Genomic DNA, 15006 nt, shown 5'->3' with positions numbered 1-15006 from the left:
AATCTTGTGGTTTTGAGGTGAATTTGCTGCAATAGTGGCCATTTTCCACAGAGGACAAAGAATATACTGTATATCACAATATTCTTTATGAATGAAAGAATGCACTTATATGCATTCTTTTGGAGAATCATCAACACGTATGAGTGAGGGAGTTCTCATATGGCATGACAAAAAGGTTCGGGGGCACAAGCCACTGCTTAAACCAACCTTGTGAGCCCACTGGATGACGTTTTAAGGACAAAACCTGAAAAACCAGAGCCGTGTTGTTGGGTTTATAGAAAGTACAACAAACAGATTGCGTAAGGCAGGAATATGGACATCCTCTCTCCCCCCCGCCACTTCCCCTTCCCACCTCCTCGGATACAAAACAGCACTCGCGACAGGAGGTCACTCATTCCACTACATTTTTACTTCTTCTCCGGCATCTGCGGCGCACGACATCACATCATGATTTTGTGGGTCCTTTTGGCCTCGGTTGCACTCAGCGGGGTCACAACCGGGAGCCCTACCGTGACCGCCCACCCTGATGCTGCATCAGAGAATCGTGTTCAGGTGAGAGAATTTCTCAACATATTTATGAGTTAAAAGTAAATAAATCGACACGTTCAGTTTTAACACAATATGTATTTGTTGCAGTCATAGTGATGTCAAGGCCATTCTGTACAAAGTACAAAAAACAGTAAAAATATTCATCTTTTTTTCCCCTAACCTTTCATGGGGGCACTCATTTAAATAATATCATTCAGTTGTGTTCAGTTTAGACACCCTGGCAGAATTTGTGAAATATTGCCATTTAAAAATGTCTTCATTGCTCTGCGTGTGTGTTTTTCGTTAATTATTGTGCAATTTTGCCACATAATTAAATTTTAATTCCAATAAAATCAAAATAGATGCATTTACCCTAATCACTCAAATTCACACAAGGTATGCAAACTTATGAGCACAACTGTATAATATGTGACATAATTTATAATAATAATATTTTATTTTTACACTAATTTAATTCCTAAAAGGAAATTAATTTAAATATTATTTATAGTAATTCCTTGCCATTTTCTGGTACTGACATTATTTTTCTGTTGAAATACAATTTACAATACCTAATGTGTTTTAACCCTGGAGAACCCAAGAACCCTTTTCTTCTTTGGAAAATTATGAATTATACATTAAATGACTGCTATAAGTTCACTGAACACCAAAATATATGTTTTTTCAATTTGAACCCTTTTTTTAAACTAGCTCAGAGTTGCTAATTTATCAAAATATATATATATAAAACATACTCCTAGGCATTCTGCAACATGATATGAAACAGATTAACAAAAAAAACTTTTTTTTTTACCATCTGATGGTTTGCTGAGAAGATGGTTTTGTTTGGATTGATTTCCAGCTCAACAAAACAGCATGTTGTCAGTCATCTTGTCACCACCACTCTGGCTCATGTAAGTGCAATATTCCTCCACTAGATGGCCCCATGTAGGGGTCAGAAGTGGCACTCTGGACTTTTGAAGTTAAATTTGTAAAAAAAAAAAAAAAGGTCTTTGTTATTTGAGTAGCAGAATTTATAGGGGCCAAATTTGACCCCGTGGGTTCTCCAGGGTTAAGTGTGGGACGTCACCTGTCAATAGTATTCATGGCAAGAGCAATACTGTACACTCTTTTCTCCCGCCCTATTTCTCACTATTCATGTGTATCCCCTCTGAAGTGGCTAATTTACAGGACCTAAGAGGGGAAAAAAAGGCTTAAATGAAAATTCATATGCTTATTGCTTACTTGCCCTAGGTAGGATTTAACCAGCAATTGTTTGGAATGCTGACTGCTCATGATGCACATATCAAGGTACTAATAATAAATTAAGTTTCCTCAAAGCAGGTGTGAGGTGTTTTCCACTTACACGATCTAACGCTGTAAAAGTTTCGAGTCCACATGATTGAATTAGAAAGCTCTACCGTGATGCGAAATCAACTCTTCCACTTCTTCTTAGTAGGCAGCTGGCCGGTAGCTTCCAAATATTTGTGGATGAGTTCTTCCTGTGCGCTCGGCAGACACGGCTGATATCTGGTGTACTCCATAGTGTACTCGCCTTTTCCCTGATTATGGCACACAGACAAAACAGAGACATTAAGCTAAGACAAATCAATATTATCTTTAAGGTCATGGCCAACACCAATTTGGGAATCCATGAAAACACCTGTAACGTTCTCATGAGCAGTTCAGGATGATTTATTGTAAATTTTGTAATGTCGGTATGACTGAAAAATGGCAGAACATTTGCTCAAATATTTTGAAATGTACACCATTGGATGAGCTGCCCCTGCAGGTTAGACTGGTATGGAACCGCTAAGGTGACATAGAAAAAAAAAATTTTTTTTGAAAGTTTTTGCTAGGGAACACAAAGATTGTGAGGGAAGGGAACGCAAAAGTTATTTTTTTCTTCCAAGTCCTCTTAGGGGCTCCTTATATTTAAATCCATTTTGTTCTCCTTCCCATTCTCAAAACCTGTAAATGACAGTTGGCGGGGTGTGATTTCATTAATGTATTTATTTTATTCTATTTTGTTCTTTTTTTATTTTCTATGATTTGATTGCATTTTTGTCAACAGTGTTTCATGTTATTTGTGCTATATTTGATCTAACTACGGATGTACAGCAGTTTGGTGTTTTTAAATGTGCTCTATAAATCAATTGGATTGGAATGCTATGCTTTTTTGTTTTCTTAGTATAAATAGTGCCTTGAGATAGGAGTTTAAAAAAACACTTGTGTTGTATGTCAAATCCTCTTTTGTCATTGAAATTAATGGAAATGCTATTAATCCGTTCCAGCCTCCTCAAAAAAAGTGTTTTTTTAAATAACAAAATTAGCACTCTAATATTGTACTTTAATATTGTACAAAAACATGAATAAATAACAGACTGTTGAATTATTTACATTCTATTTAATGCTGTTATTACTTTGTTTTGTTTTTAATAAAGTACATTAAATAGTGCTACAGTCTGCCACATGGAAATTGTGCTACTCCTGGTGTGTGCACTTTGGCCACCTGGGGGCAGCATAATACAGACATACAGATATACATGGAGACAGTCACAGCTCTTCAGTAAGCTAAAATATGATGTCGTTCTTCGCAGAGGACAAAGACCATCTGCCTGTGAGTATTGTTATATTAGGTCTGCACCAATGAATTCACACTATATAATTATTTTTTGTTGTTGTGGTTGTGCTTTGTTGTGCAAATGTACCAGATATAGTTAAAACAAGACGTGTTTTCTTACTTCAGTGCGAGAGCGTAGCTCTGTGGAGTAGCCAAACATATCGTTTAGTGGAATCTGTCAAAAGGAAACAATCAGTTAAAAATAATTAACATGACCCTGAGGAGTGTTCTCATGCTACATGGCGAGCTCGACTCACATCAGCGTACATCGTGAAGTATCCTTCACCTCCGTCCTGGCCCGTGATGACGCCGTGTCGACGGTTCACCCCTGCGATAACCACACCCTGAAACTCCTGAGGCGCTGTGATTTCCACCGACATGATGGGTTCCAAGATGGTGGCGTTAGCCTTCTCCATAGCTTTGGAGAATGACACGGATGTTACGGATGGGATGCGGGCAACGAATGGGATGGAAATGACCTTCACCTTGCTTTAGAGCACCCTCCCCTGCACGGATAAAAGAAATCTCGTTGGAGTCCACCATGTGATGTGCGCCATCCTCCAGGAGGAATCGCACTCCGGAGATCTTGTGGCCACTCAGGGGTCCCTTCTCACAGGCCTCCCTGAAGCCCTGCAGCATGATGCGGGGGTGTAAGACAAGGGAGAACGACAACAGGACTAGAGAAGCGAACGCAAACCTTTTCCACAGCCGGCACGAGCTGCTTTGGAATGTTGGTTCCCACAGTCTGGTCTTCAAACTCCAGCTTGGTGTAATCTTCCTGCTCCAGAGGTTCAAGAACGCCAATAACTTTTCCATACTGACCAGAACCACCACTTTGCTTCTTGTGAGTGAACTCAAACCTGCAGAGAGGGGAAAGTTAAAATTTTGTTGCACAGACTTTAAAATAGGTCTTAACCCCCCCCCCCCCCCCCCCCCCGCCCCCCTCTCAATTTAGTGATTTTGATTTAATATATGATTAGTCTTTCAAGGTCCTCTTCCCATGTTTTCCTCATTTGTGAATGATTTTATCTAGACATTACAGTATCCAAATAAAATATGTAAAAAATAAAGCTTACTGATTGACCGAATTGTTCAGCCCTACTTTAAATGACGATGTAATGACTTCAGGGCAGCATATCAGGCTAGTGGTCAGGAATTGGGTTTAAATCTCTGCTTCAAAATTGAAATAAATTATTTATGTAAATTATTATTATGATCATTCATTATTATATTATATTTACTCTTTAACTACCATTTAAACGGGCAGCCGCTATTTGAGGGGAAGATGGGTAGAGCCCCACTACAAAAGGTTAAACTCCATCTAATTGCCATGGGCTGAATTGGAAAAACTGCAGATATGCAGAGGATTGGAAAAAAACATGATGAATAAACAGGCATTGGGTAAAAAAAAAAATGGTTAGGTGGGGGTTTCCAATAAAATGGGGATTATTTGAAAATGCCAAACCGTTCAGACTTTTCAAAATTCCTATATATTAATCCAGCGGCTGCAATCCAATTTGTAAAAAATCATTTCATTTTGCATAGGGTTATAGGCCAGCTGGGATGAGCCTTATAAAATCTGCCTGGTAAAAAAAAAAAAAAGATCACACAAACGGCACAAGTAAAGTATGCAAGAACATGAATGTTAAGTTCAATAAAGACTAACATGTCCACAAGTGTAAATATAATTGTGTATATGTGCTCTGTCATTGGCTGGAGAACAGTCCACCGTACGCCAGCTCGTCTGCAAAGTGAGCTCCAAATCACCTGTAACACTAATGACTATAAGTTGTGATAATAACGATAATTGATGTGTTGCATTCATAAGGTTATGCGTGGGACAGCACTGTCTCTTTAAAAGGGGGCGGTTCTCTTGCCAAACAGGAAGTAAGAGGCAAGTCTTCCTCTTTCGTGAGAACCACACGACTGAACAAAAAACAGAAGACGCAGGCAAGAAGTGTATTTAAAAAATAAAACAACATTAGACAAATTCTTCACTTTAATGGGAATTGTGCAAGATTCTTATTGGCTAATTTGTTTGCACTAAAGTTCATACTCTCTCTGCTTTTGTTTGGTTTTCAGTAGATCCATCTTATCTGAAGACAAACTAGCCCTGCCCTGTTTACACCTGCAGTACACAAAGTCCAAAGCTGCCTCCTTCGACCTGTTTGATTCATTCCTTCCCTGTTTTCTTGGAACAGGCAACTGCGGTGGTTGCAGTCGAGGAGGTGATGGAGACCGGAGAGCTCAACCCGAATCACTATCCTGCTCAGAGGCCAGCCAAGGTGGTCCAGCATTACCTGAATACCCTGCACGGCTCGCCATACAAACTTTTTGGACTGCACAAGGTCAAAAGGGCCTATGCAGAGGCAAGTTAGTCTAAAAGTCACTATGCTTGTTGTTTATGTGCGTGTCTATGGGTTTAAGTGATACATGTGTTTTTCCTTTTAGGATGTGCCTGGCTCTGGGAGAAAGTACCAGCTGGAGCTATCTGTGCAAGAGGTGGTTCAGAAAGTAAGCCATGCTTATGTTTTAATACTTTAAATTGCAACATGTAGAGCTTCGGAACCAATTTGTTCGCGATTGTCTAATTTTTGGCTGCTTTCGAGTTCATCGTTTGGTGTGTGATGGACCTTAGATATCCTCGTAATATTATAACCTCATTTATAAAAATAAAAAAATCATAAAATGATGACGACTTGTAAGTAATAATATTTCAAAATGTGTTTTTTTTAATATGCTTGTTCTTAATATTTGGCTTCCTGGTAAAAGAACAATATTTTGTCTCGCAATATTAATACATTTTAGTTATAAAGCACTTTTCAAATGAACTCAAAGAGGCTTTACAGTTTAGAACAGTTTGAATTATTTTCATGAAAATACTTATTTTCCTTGTATTTCAACTTTATTCTCATATGATTAAAAGTTTTTACGTACGATAGAACAACTTTATTGACATAAACATATTTTTGCGTGAAATATGAATTACAACTTTTGTGGTGTTACAACTTTGTCCTGATACAGTACTTTTTACCTCATAATATTACAATTTTATTCCCATAAAAATACCCCCCCCATATGGACCTCATTCTCCTCAAACTACAACTAAATTTAATGTGACCACATTTTTATTGAAATAATGAATTTCGCTATAACAATTGCATTGTCTTATAATTAAAACTTTTTTTCTCCTCATATTACTAATGTATTCTCCTAAAAAAGTAAGTCTGTTTTATTTTCTGATTTGAAAAGAATACAACTTTCAATTTTATGACTATTAACAAAGTACTAGTTTTTATTTTCAGTGTAGCCCTTAACTCCTTCATAAGTGTTGTTGCATAGCTGGTAGGTGTGCAGGTGCACTAAATGAAGTCTCTGAAATTTGTTTTTACCTGGCCTCATTTATTAGCTGTCAAAAATGACAAAGAAAGCTATTGTTAAACAAATATTAGGCTCGGTTTGGAACGACCCTGACAAAACACGCGCAAGCAGGTTTGACAGGCCTTCTCCCTTTTTCACCCTCTTACGCCGTCTTTCCTTTCCACCCACCAACCATCCTGCAGCAGACCACAGCAAGCTGCTCAGCGGAAGTTATATTTCCTCGCGAGGCGACCCACCCTCCACTACAGGTCAACATTTTATCATACGGTGATGACCTCTTGAAAATCAACGTGAGCGTTCAAGAAGAAGCCTTGTACCAGCAATACAAAAAGAATCACAGCCTGCTGTTTGCACAAAACCTACCCGGTATGTGACGCCTTGTTTGCTATCCAAACAACATGGCTGAAAAAAACTAAATGCATATTTGTTTGATTGTGTGTGATGTCATGTCAGTTTGTGCTAGTGTGTGTTATTTGGGCTTTTATGTCAGCTGATACGATGGAGGAGCCTCATGTGACGGTGGTTTGTTAAACTAAGTATGAGCTCATAATTGTGTACCGGTACATGATAGAAGCATGGTGTTGATGCTTTATGATCCTCTCTGTTGCAAGTGCTTTGCTGCCATCTTGTGGCATCTAGGCATAATTACTAAACACTTATGGGAGGATTGTCAATTGTTTGCAGATTTTTGCTATTCACGCAGTAGTGAGAATAGCGCGAGTTTGCTGTAAATGACCAGTATTACAATAAATATTTTTTTATTATGGTCGAAAGTGAAAAAAGTTCAAGTTTGTCAAGTAATTATTCATGAATGTAAAGACTGTCTGTCCTGTTAAATACCATAAGGTAGAAAGAGTAGGAAAAAAACTATTAAAAAAAAAACAAAAAAAACACAAGTTAGGTAAATTTATCTTCTTTTACCTTTCTATAAGGTTTTCAGAAATAAAAACCGTTCTGAAAGAATACTAATAAATACTTAGGTGTGCAAGTACGTCATGACCCACATTAATATAGAGCTATAAAAAAAAAAGGTTTTATTCTAAAAATGTATATTAACATTATTGTAAGCCGTGCAAATAAATTGAGCACAAACACTGCACTTCAATGTAGAAGAAAGAACTCTTCTTAACGTCATAATTAAAATGCAGTGCATATAAAAGTGAATTTAAATGGAAAATGGACTGAGCTTATTGTTTTAAAACAATAATGAAAATGTACTGCACTAAAAGTAAATACAAATAAACTATAAATAAATAAAAATAAAACTAGACTACTACTAGTTCCAAACTTTGAAAAGCTAAACTAATACTAATAAATGTGTGGCGAGTTACCAATAACTGTTTTTTTCCCACCATCATTCTCAGACAGTTACGGTCACATGGAGCCCGAGCATGTGCCTTTCTGGCATCTGGGCGCCGTAGCGTCCAGCTTCGTCATGCTCGGCGAATCGACTGAATACACTTTGTACAACATGGCTCAAGTAGCCAACGTCACGCAGCTGGTAGGCTAATCTCTCGGCTAAAGGAGGCCCCTGAAAATGTGCTAGTTTGACTGAATGACTCTTTCTCTCTGTTCTATCGTGTCCTGCAGCCAAGTGACGACGACCTGCTGAAGTTTGAATATGACGTACTGCTGCATGAAATGGTCTCACAGGTATGCCTGATAACACATTTCTGCAAATGGTGGGCAAGGATGCTTACTAGGCAGACCTTTATTTGTTTATAGTACTTTAAACCAATCGCAGATTCCTCATAAGTCTTTGGGAACTCGTTGATAACATGCTCCAAGTCTCAACAATTTGAATGATCTGAGAGACTGTTTAATTGCCTCAGTAGGTGTCACTGTTTTGGTTAGCGACAGAGTTCTAAAAAGCTCTGATGTTTTATATTTGTCTAAGTGGATGACGCACTCGGCAAATAACTACAGAGTGACACTATGTGAGGAAATATAGTTAACAACCTTGTCACATTATATATTGAGGAAGACTATAGCCTCTCAAATAGGCCACAAGTGGAACATATTTGAAATTTCTTGTGAAAATAAGGATGCTAGCTATGGTCATTTCAATATTATTTCCTGGATTTTTTTCCCCACTCACAAGAAATTCCATTAGGTTGATTTCCAATAAAAGAACCATAACGCGCCTTGACAAAGACTATAATAGCTTTTTTGACACTCTTAAGAATGTATTAATGTTTATTATTTTGGTTGTGGTGCTGAATATAATGTTCATCTGGTGTACCCCCCAAAAAAAAGAAAAAGAATCACCACTATGATGCAGTGTAGTTCTACACCACTACAAACTATGATATAACTCCACTTCAACGTTATTATCTATACATCTGGATATATCAGATTGACCTGTTAATTTTTGTACAGTATTTTATGCATTTAAAGTGGGTTTTTTTTGTGTTGTTGATACAGGATATTATTGCCTGGAAGGTGCTGATCACCTGGTCTCCTCCAGAGGGAGTTAAAGTACTGAAGATGGAGAAGAGAGACTACACCGTAACTAACCTAAAAACGACACTGTTGTAAAATGGCACGTTAATACTCCACTTGAGTATTGGAGTGAGGCTATGAGTACTAAACTGCATTAACATATACAGTATATTAAAAAAAAAAAACATTTACACAGACTTTGTTGTCTCCTGTTTGTATAAAGTATGTGTGTGTGTATGTTGGGGGTAATCACTTACGGCACAGCGTCAGTGATGGTCTCTCTGAAAGCCACTTTGGGTTTCCCCATCACACAAGGGCAGTTATACTCCCTCTCCATTCTCTGGAAGGACAAACCATGACAGACTTCAAACTTTTTCCTCCTCCCACACGAGAGGAACAGAAATTAACTCTTTGACTGCCAATGACGTTAAAAGATGTCATCCATTTTTTTTTTTAAACTGGTGGAGGAAAGCCTTGGCCAGCTGCTGTGAAAGTTTCAAGCAGATCTAGTGAGCCTAATGACTATTTTTGGCCCCTAGGTGGCAGCAATGACTCTCTTTTGACAAGATTGGGTAGGCGTCAGTAGAAGATGTGAGGCGGAGCTAGAGGGGACAATGGCTGGGGAAGGGAAGAAAACATGGCGACCGGTTGCAAGCAGCTCACGGTCGAGCATTTTTTTTCAAAGACGAAAAGCATCGCCCAACGCTAAAGAGCACATTGATGACGACGATGATCATCATCGATGATGATGATGGTGACTCCGAGGTTGACGCTGAAGTTGCAAGCGTTGACGCGGCGGCTATGACGACGTCATAAAGGTTCACCGGCTAGCGATACTAACACCGGAAAACACGGAGCACAACCGAGCACGCTCAGGCGGACGTTCAATCGGACGACGAAGAGTACCCCGAGTCCAATGCATATTCATCGGTCGGACGACGAAGAGTACCCCGAGTCCAATGCATATTCATCGGAGGAGTGGGTACAGTCTGCTACTTGCTATTCCCCGGAAAAAAAGGCCCTCAAGAAAGTGTAACGTCTGCACGCGAAAGGAGCCATCGCAAGTGAAACTAATCTGTTGTGCAAATCCTGCTGCGTCTCCTTGCATGCATGGGAGCGTTACAAAAAGAAAAACTGTATTTGAAACATCCACATAATTGTAAATAGTACCACAGTTGCACACATTTGTAAATAGTTTGCGAAATTGTTTTGTCAAATTGTTACACTGTTGAATGGAAATAAACGTATTTTGCAACCAAAAAACACTTTTTCATTGTTGGTGATAGCGTTTTACAGAAGTAAAGCACTATTTAGCTGTATGTGGCATCATTCATGGACAAAAAGTGTACAATTCACTAGAGTGCATGAAATAACATTGTTTCACAAAAAGCTCTTTTTCTACGCTTTTTGTTTCAAAACAGAGCATTTCGGAGAAACTAACCATTTTCTATTGTTGATTACTGAAGAAGGTAGAAACAAACTTTTCTGATGAAAGATGAGAGTTCAATCTTTCATTTGGTAGTATGTGTGTTTCCATAGTCCAAACACAACATTTTCTGTGGACCTTGAAAGATCAGTCAAAATGCTTAAATCGGCTGGCACTGGCGACATCCCGTTTCTGAAAACGTCTGGCAGTCAAAGCGTTAAAATCCAGGTTAAAAACTAAAGATGGAGATGAACGGGGCTCTCTCACGCCCTTATGAACTAACTGTACCTGGGAGTAGATCTCTAGATGCAGTTCGCCCATGCCCGAGATGATGGTCTCTTTGCTTTCGTTGTCAAAGTGAACCCTGAAGGTCGGATCTTCCCGAGTGAAGCGGTTAATGCCTTTAGAGAATTTATCCAGGTCGGTCTGCTCCAAAACAAACAAGAGTTGAGAGATAATTCCTTACAGGGTGATCACTTGATTGTATTTAATTCACCTTGTTGGCCGGCTTCATGGACACAGAAATGACAGCATCTGGGATGTGAATCGATTCCTGTAGATTAGAACATGACAAGGATTTAACGAACACTTTTTTTTCAAAATCTAACAATATAATGTTCCTCTACTACAGTATATCATGGTTCATTGCCCCTTCTATAATTAGTTGTTGTTTTTTTACACTGTACTTGCTCAACCCTAATGCCCTTGCATTTAGGAAAGGAGAGCCACGGCAGCTGATGTGAGACGGGAGAACAGTAAAATGCATAAACAAGAGCAGTCGATCATTTAAAGGCATATGCACATACACAGACACAAAAATATGCACAGGAGTTTCACATGTAATGCTTCCAATGTGTTAAAAGTATGATTTAATACATTTAATTGTGTTTTAATAAATATGTGAGAGGAGTACAACTAGTACTAATTTGGGGGGGGATTTTTTTTCATTTTAATTGTCACCTATTGTCGGTGGGTCTGGAACATACCCCTGGCAATAAACGGTGTTCACCATATTGACAATATGTAGTACTCACCATCGAGAGGTTATCGCAGGTTTTGGACGTGAACGTATCTCCGCTCGCGCAGTCAATTCCAAACAGAGCACAGATGTCCCCAGCATACACCTCCTCTACATCCTACAGAATAGTACGCAAAGAGAATACATTAGATTTGTTGTCTTTGTAAAGCTAGAATGGCCATTTGTTCAAAGATAAGATGAAGCTTTACAGTTTAATTACCACAATATTGATGCTCATTTGGTTAGCCTGTCTATGGCGATTTGCATTGAGCGCTAGCATTGAGCTATTATCTTCGTCATCATCAAAACACAGCCTAATAATGAACTGCTCTCACCTCCAACTGGTCGGCGTGCAAGCGCACCAGCCTCTGCACGCGCACCTTCTTGTTGGTGCGCGTGTTGTAGATGTAATCGCCCTTCTTCAGGCCACCCTGGTACACCCGCATGTATGTCAGCTGACCAAAACGACCTGCCTGCTCGCGGCCAAACAACCGTGTCAGAGAGACAGTATGCGGCGAGCAAGTGCAAGCTGAAGTTAAGCACTCACCTCCAGTTTGAAGGCCAGACTGACGAAGGGATTTGTGTAGTCTCTTGTCGGGTCCATTTGAAACTTTGAAGTCTCACTCGAATGCCTACGTTGTCAAAAATATAAAACGATAGTCAGAAAATATGCATCAATGGCTGCCTGTCATACAGACAATTCCATGCTTACTCTTCATTGAGGATGGCGTAGTTTTTGACCTCGGTGGGGTTGGGTAGGTAATCGAGTACGGCGTTCAGCAGGGGCTGAACACCTTTGTTCTTCAACGCCGAGCCCACTAACACCGGCGTGAAAAGACGCTGCACTGTGGCCCTGCGCAGAGCAGCCTGCCACACAGTAAGATCAGAAAACTCACATTTTCGGAGGAAATGGGATGTCTGGTAAGTTACGTTGACAGTAACTAGAGAAACAGTGTGGACTGAGTGCGATTCCCAACCAGTGTCAAGGCACATTTTTGTGCCGAGAGAGATCATCGGGTGTTCCGTATTACACTGTGATTGTGCTATAATGAATATTTGTGGAACTGAAAAAAATAAAACTCACCAATGGAAAAAAAATATGCAAACAGTGTACCTGAACAGCATATTATTATGTTTTACAAAACATGGGCTGCTTCTTCTATTGCAACACTTCTCATTTAACTTATTATTTAGAGAGTGCCACCTTAGGGAGTAATTAAGTTTATTTATTTATTTTGTAATATTTGTATAAGTCTGTGCTGTAATTATTAATTAGTATATCAAATCAAATACATTTTTCATTTACTATATTTTGATTTCAATTATAATAATCATTAACTCATATGCTCGCAAAAACGCATGAATACGTTCTATTTTAAATATTACCATGGTCCCCAAAACGTATTTATACGTTATTTTTTATTATTATGCTAGAGCATACAAAAGGCTTTGATGCAGCCTCTGAACTGAAGACAACACTTGAAGCAATGATAGTTATTACAAAAACGGCCAGCAGGTGGCAGCAGAGTATAAGAGATCAACCAAGGCCATGTTGCAAAAAGCTCTTTTCCCCACTGTTTTAAACAAATTTGTGAATGATGATGAAACTTAGCTATATTCTAATGCTAATTGCTGAAAAACATAAACAGATAGAAATGTACTAATCTAATCTTTCTTTTGAGAGGTTCCATATTTTTATAGCTATAGAACACAATATTCTGTGGGCCTTGCAAAATCGGTCAAAATCCAGTAAAACAGCCTGGAGCAAAGGGGGTTGCTTCAGTGAAAATGTTTAAATGTGTCTAAATGTTGATATGATCATTATTAGTCCCACAATGTGGAAATCTAACTGATATTAGCATGCTTAGTATTTAGCAATGGCTAGTTTTTGATGTACTAATGCACGCTGTCTTGCCTACGCATTACAAACGACAGACATAACCAACCTTCAGGTCATCATTGGTCGGAATCTTTTCTTCAAGGAACATCTCTCCTAAGACTTCATCAGCGTTGGCGACGCATTCCACCAGCTCCTGTCGGCGGTCCGCAGCCTCCGCACGGTAATCTGCCGGGATGTCGTCGTAGCGGATGACTTGCCTGCAAATATGGACGGATTTTGATTTAGCGTTACAGCACTGGAATAAGCATAGGATTATTATTTTATTTTATTTCTTGGTTGCAATTATTTTCTGTGTGCAACACCATGGAGAGCTGCTAAATATTTCACAGATAAATGATGTGGTTATTTTTCTGTGAAAATCTTGCTTTTTATCACATAAACAGGCTGCTTGTTGTCTTTAATTATTAGATTTCTTGCACACACAAAAAATAAGCAAAGAAGCATCTTTTACCCAAAGGGTCCTTCAAAATACATGCTTCTCTCTTCTACAAGATCAATGATGCCTTTCAGGTTGCCCTCCAGGCCCATGGGGATGTTCACAAAGGCGGCGTTGTGGTTCAGTTTGGACCTACAGACGATTACAAAATGTTAATCAAATTACAAGTTACATTGGAAGATGCGTGTTGAGACTGACACAAGTCACCTCAGATTCTGCAGGGCTCGGCCGGGGTTGGCGCCCATGCGGTCCAGCTTGTTGATGAAAGTGAGAAAGGGCACACTGTAGCGCTTCATCTGCCGGTTCACCGTCATCGTCTGACACTGGACACCGCCCACGGCGCACAGGACCAACACGGCGCCGTCGAGCACACGCAGCGCTCGTTCCACTTCAATGGTGAAGTCCACGTGACCTGGACAACAAATGATAAGACTCATAAGATACTTTTGGAGATATTTGCATTGTTGATGTTGTTGAATTGTCAATTTTTTTGCCATATATTGTGCTTTTTATTTGAAATTTTGTGTTAGTTCATGTGCTCATTTAGGGCACAGGTGAGTTTCTTCCTTCTTTCCTTGCTTTCATACCATACACCCTCCCTCCCTCTGAAACTCTTGTGCACCTGGTGTGTCAATGATGTTGATATTGTAGTTCTTCCACATGGTGTAGGTGGCAGCTGACTGGATGGTGATGCCCCTCTGCCTCTCCAGCTCCATGGAGTCCATGGTGGCCCCAACGCCATCCTTCCCCTTCACCTAACACACCGCAGGGACACGGTGAGTACGCAAACCAACATTTCAAACTGTGTTAGGCTACAAACCTCGTGGATCTCTGCTATTCTCCCCGTGTAGTAGAGTACGCGTTCGGTCAGGGTGGTCTTCCCCGAGTCGATGTGCGCGGAGATGCCGATGTTGCGAATCCTCTCGTTGGGGACAACACCGGACGAGGACAACCGGCAGCTGTCGATGAGTACCTGGAGCAATGACACGGGAGACATTAAACCCTCACCCATCTAGGCTAAACCATCATGTCCCCATTCGTTAATGCGTTACCTTCTTGAGGGTGACGCCTGCGGGAGCGAGAGCGCGTCTTTTTGTCAAACATAGGGCCGTTTGAAGAAATCTCATTTTAGCGAGAGTTTAGGTGTTCGTTCTCTTGCCTTTGCCAGACTCCCCAAAGCCAAGCAACCCGGTGAATGTCACGCTGGTGCCCTGATGGTTGTGAAACGCTACTTCCGGGTTCTACGGAAAAG

At 39.9% G+C, this 15006-nt stretch overlaps 2 protein-coding genes across 3 annotated transcripts; one reads left to right on the top strand and one right to left on the bottom strand.

The window, feature by feature from the left end:
• Window positions 1–391: 391 nt before the first annotated feature.
• lxn (latexin) lies at window positions 392–9291 on the top strand. Of its 2 annotated transcripts, none has more exons than XM_077565355.1 (7): window positions 392–552; window positions 5353–5520; window positions 5603–5665; window positions 6715–6898; window positions 7897–8033; window positions 8123–8185; window positions 8957–9291. In XM_077565355.1, exons 1-7 carry the CDS (start codon window positions 448–450, stop codon window positions 9068–9070), a joined length of 834 nt encoding a protein of 277 aa, XP_077421481.1. In that variant the 5' UTR covers window positions 392–447; the 3' UTR covers window positions 9071–9291. The 2 variants fall into 2 exon arrangements, with proteins under 2 accessions (XP_077421481.1, XP_077421482.1); XM_077565356.1 differs by lacking the exon at window positions 392–552 and adding an exon at window positions 5028–5101 and having other exon boundaries at window positions 8957–9285.
• gfm1 (G elongation factor, mitochondrial 1) lies at window positions 605–14995 on the bottom strand. Its single transcript, XM_077565352.1, has 18 exons — window positions 14807–14995; window positions 14575–14727; window positions 14377–14509; window positions 13962–14166; window positions 13770–13886; window positions 13365–13515; window positions 12131–12285; window positions 11966–12050; window positions 11754–11891; window positions 11435–11536; window positions 10897–10953; window positions 10689–10826; window positions 9232–9314; window positions 3849–4011; window positions 3637–3781; window positions 3409–3569; window positions 3273–3326; window positions 605–2090 (listed from the first exon to the last, which is right to left on the bottom strand). Exons 1-18 carry the CDS (start codon window positions 14879–14881, stop codon window positions 1962–1964), a joined length of 2244 nt encoding a protein of 747 aa, XP_077421478.1. The 5' UTR covers window positions 14882–14995; the 3' UTR covers window positions 605–1961.
• Window positions 14996–15006: the final 11 nt, after the last annotated feature.

This window comes from Vanacampus margaritifer, chromosome 5 (genome assembly GCF_051991255.1).
Source record: "Vanacampus margaritifer isolate UIUO_Vmar chromosome 5, RoL_Vmar_1.0, whole genome shotgun sequence".
In the NCBI taxonomy this organism is placed as follows: Eukaryota; Metazoa; Chordata; class Actinopteri; order Syngnathiformes; family Syngnathidae; genus Vanacampus; species Vanacampus margaritifer.
The sequence above is the reverse complement of the archived record's forward strand: the minus strand, read 5'-3'. Positions and strand labels throughout refer to the sequence as shown.

What these genes read in the sequence shown, in the direction of transcription:
- lxn (XM_077565355.1), top strand. Translation starts at nt 448, where the DNA reads ATGATTTTGTGGGTCCTTTTGGCCTCGGTTGCACTCAGCGGGGTCACA. An exon ending in TGCAAGAGGTGGTTCAGAAA is followed by an intron (nt 5,666 to 6,714) that starts GTAAGCCATGCT and finishes ACCATCCTGCAG; the next exon opens with CAGACCACAGCAAGCTGCTC. An exon ending in TAGCCAACGTCACGCAGCTG is followed by an intron (nt 8,034 to 8,122) that starts GTAGGCTAATCT and finishes CGTGTCCTGCAG; the next exon opens with CCAAGTGACGACGACCTGCT.
- gfm1 (XM_077565352.1), bottom strand. Translation starts at nt 14,881, where the DNA reads ATGAGATTTCTTCAAACGGCCCTATGTTTGACAAAAAGACGCGCTCTC. An exon ending in CCTGCGATAACCTCTCGATG is followed by an intron (nt 10,954 to 11,434) that starts GTGAGTACTACA and finishes TCTAATCTACAG; the next exon opens with GAATCGATTCACATCCCAGA. An exon ending in TCGTGCCGGCTGTGGAAAAG is followed by an intron (nt 3,782 to 3,848) that starts GTTTGCGTTCGC and finishes ATCATGCTGCAG; the next exon opens with GGCTTCAGGGAGGCCTGTGA.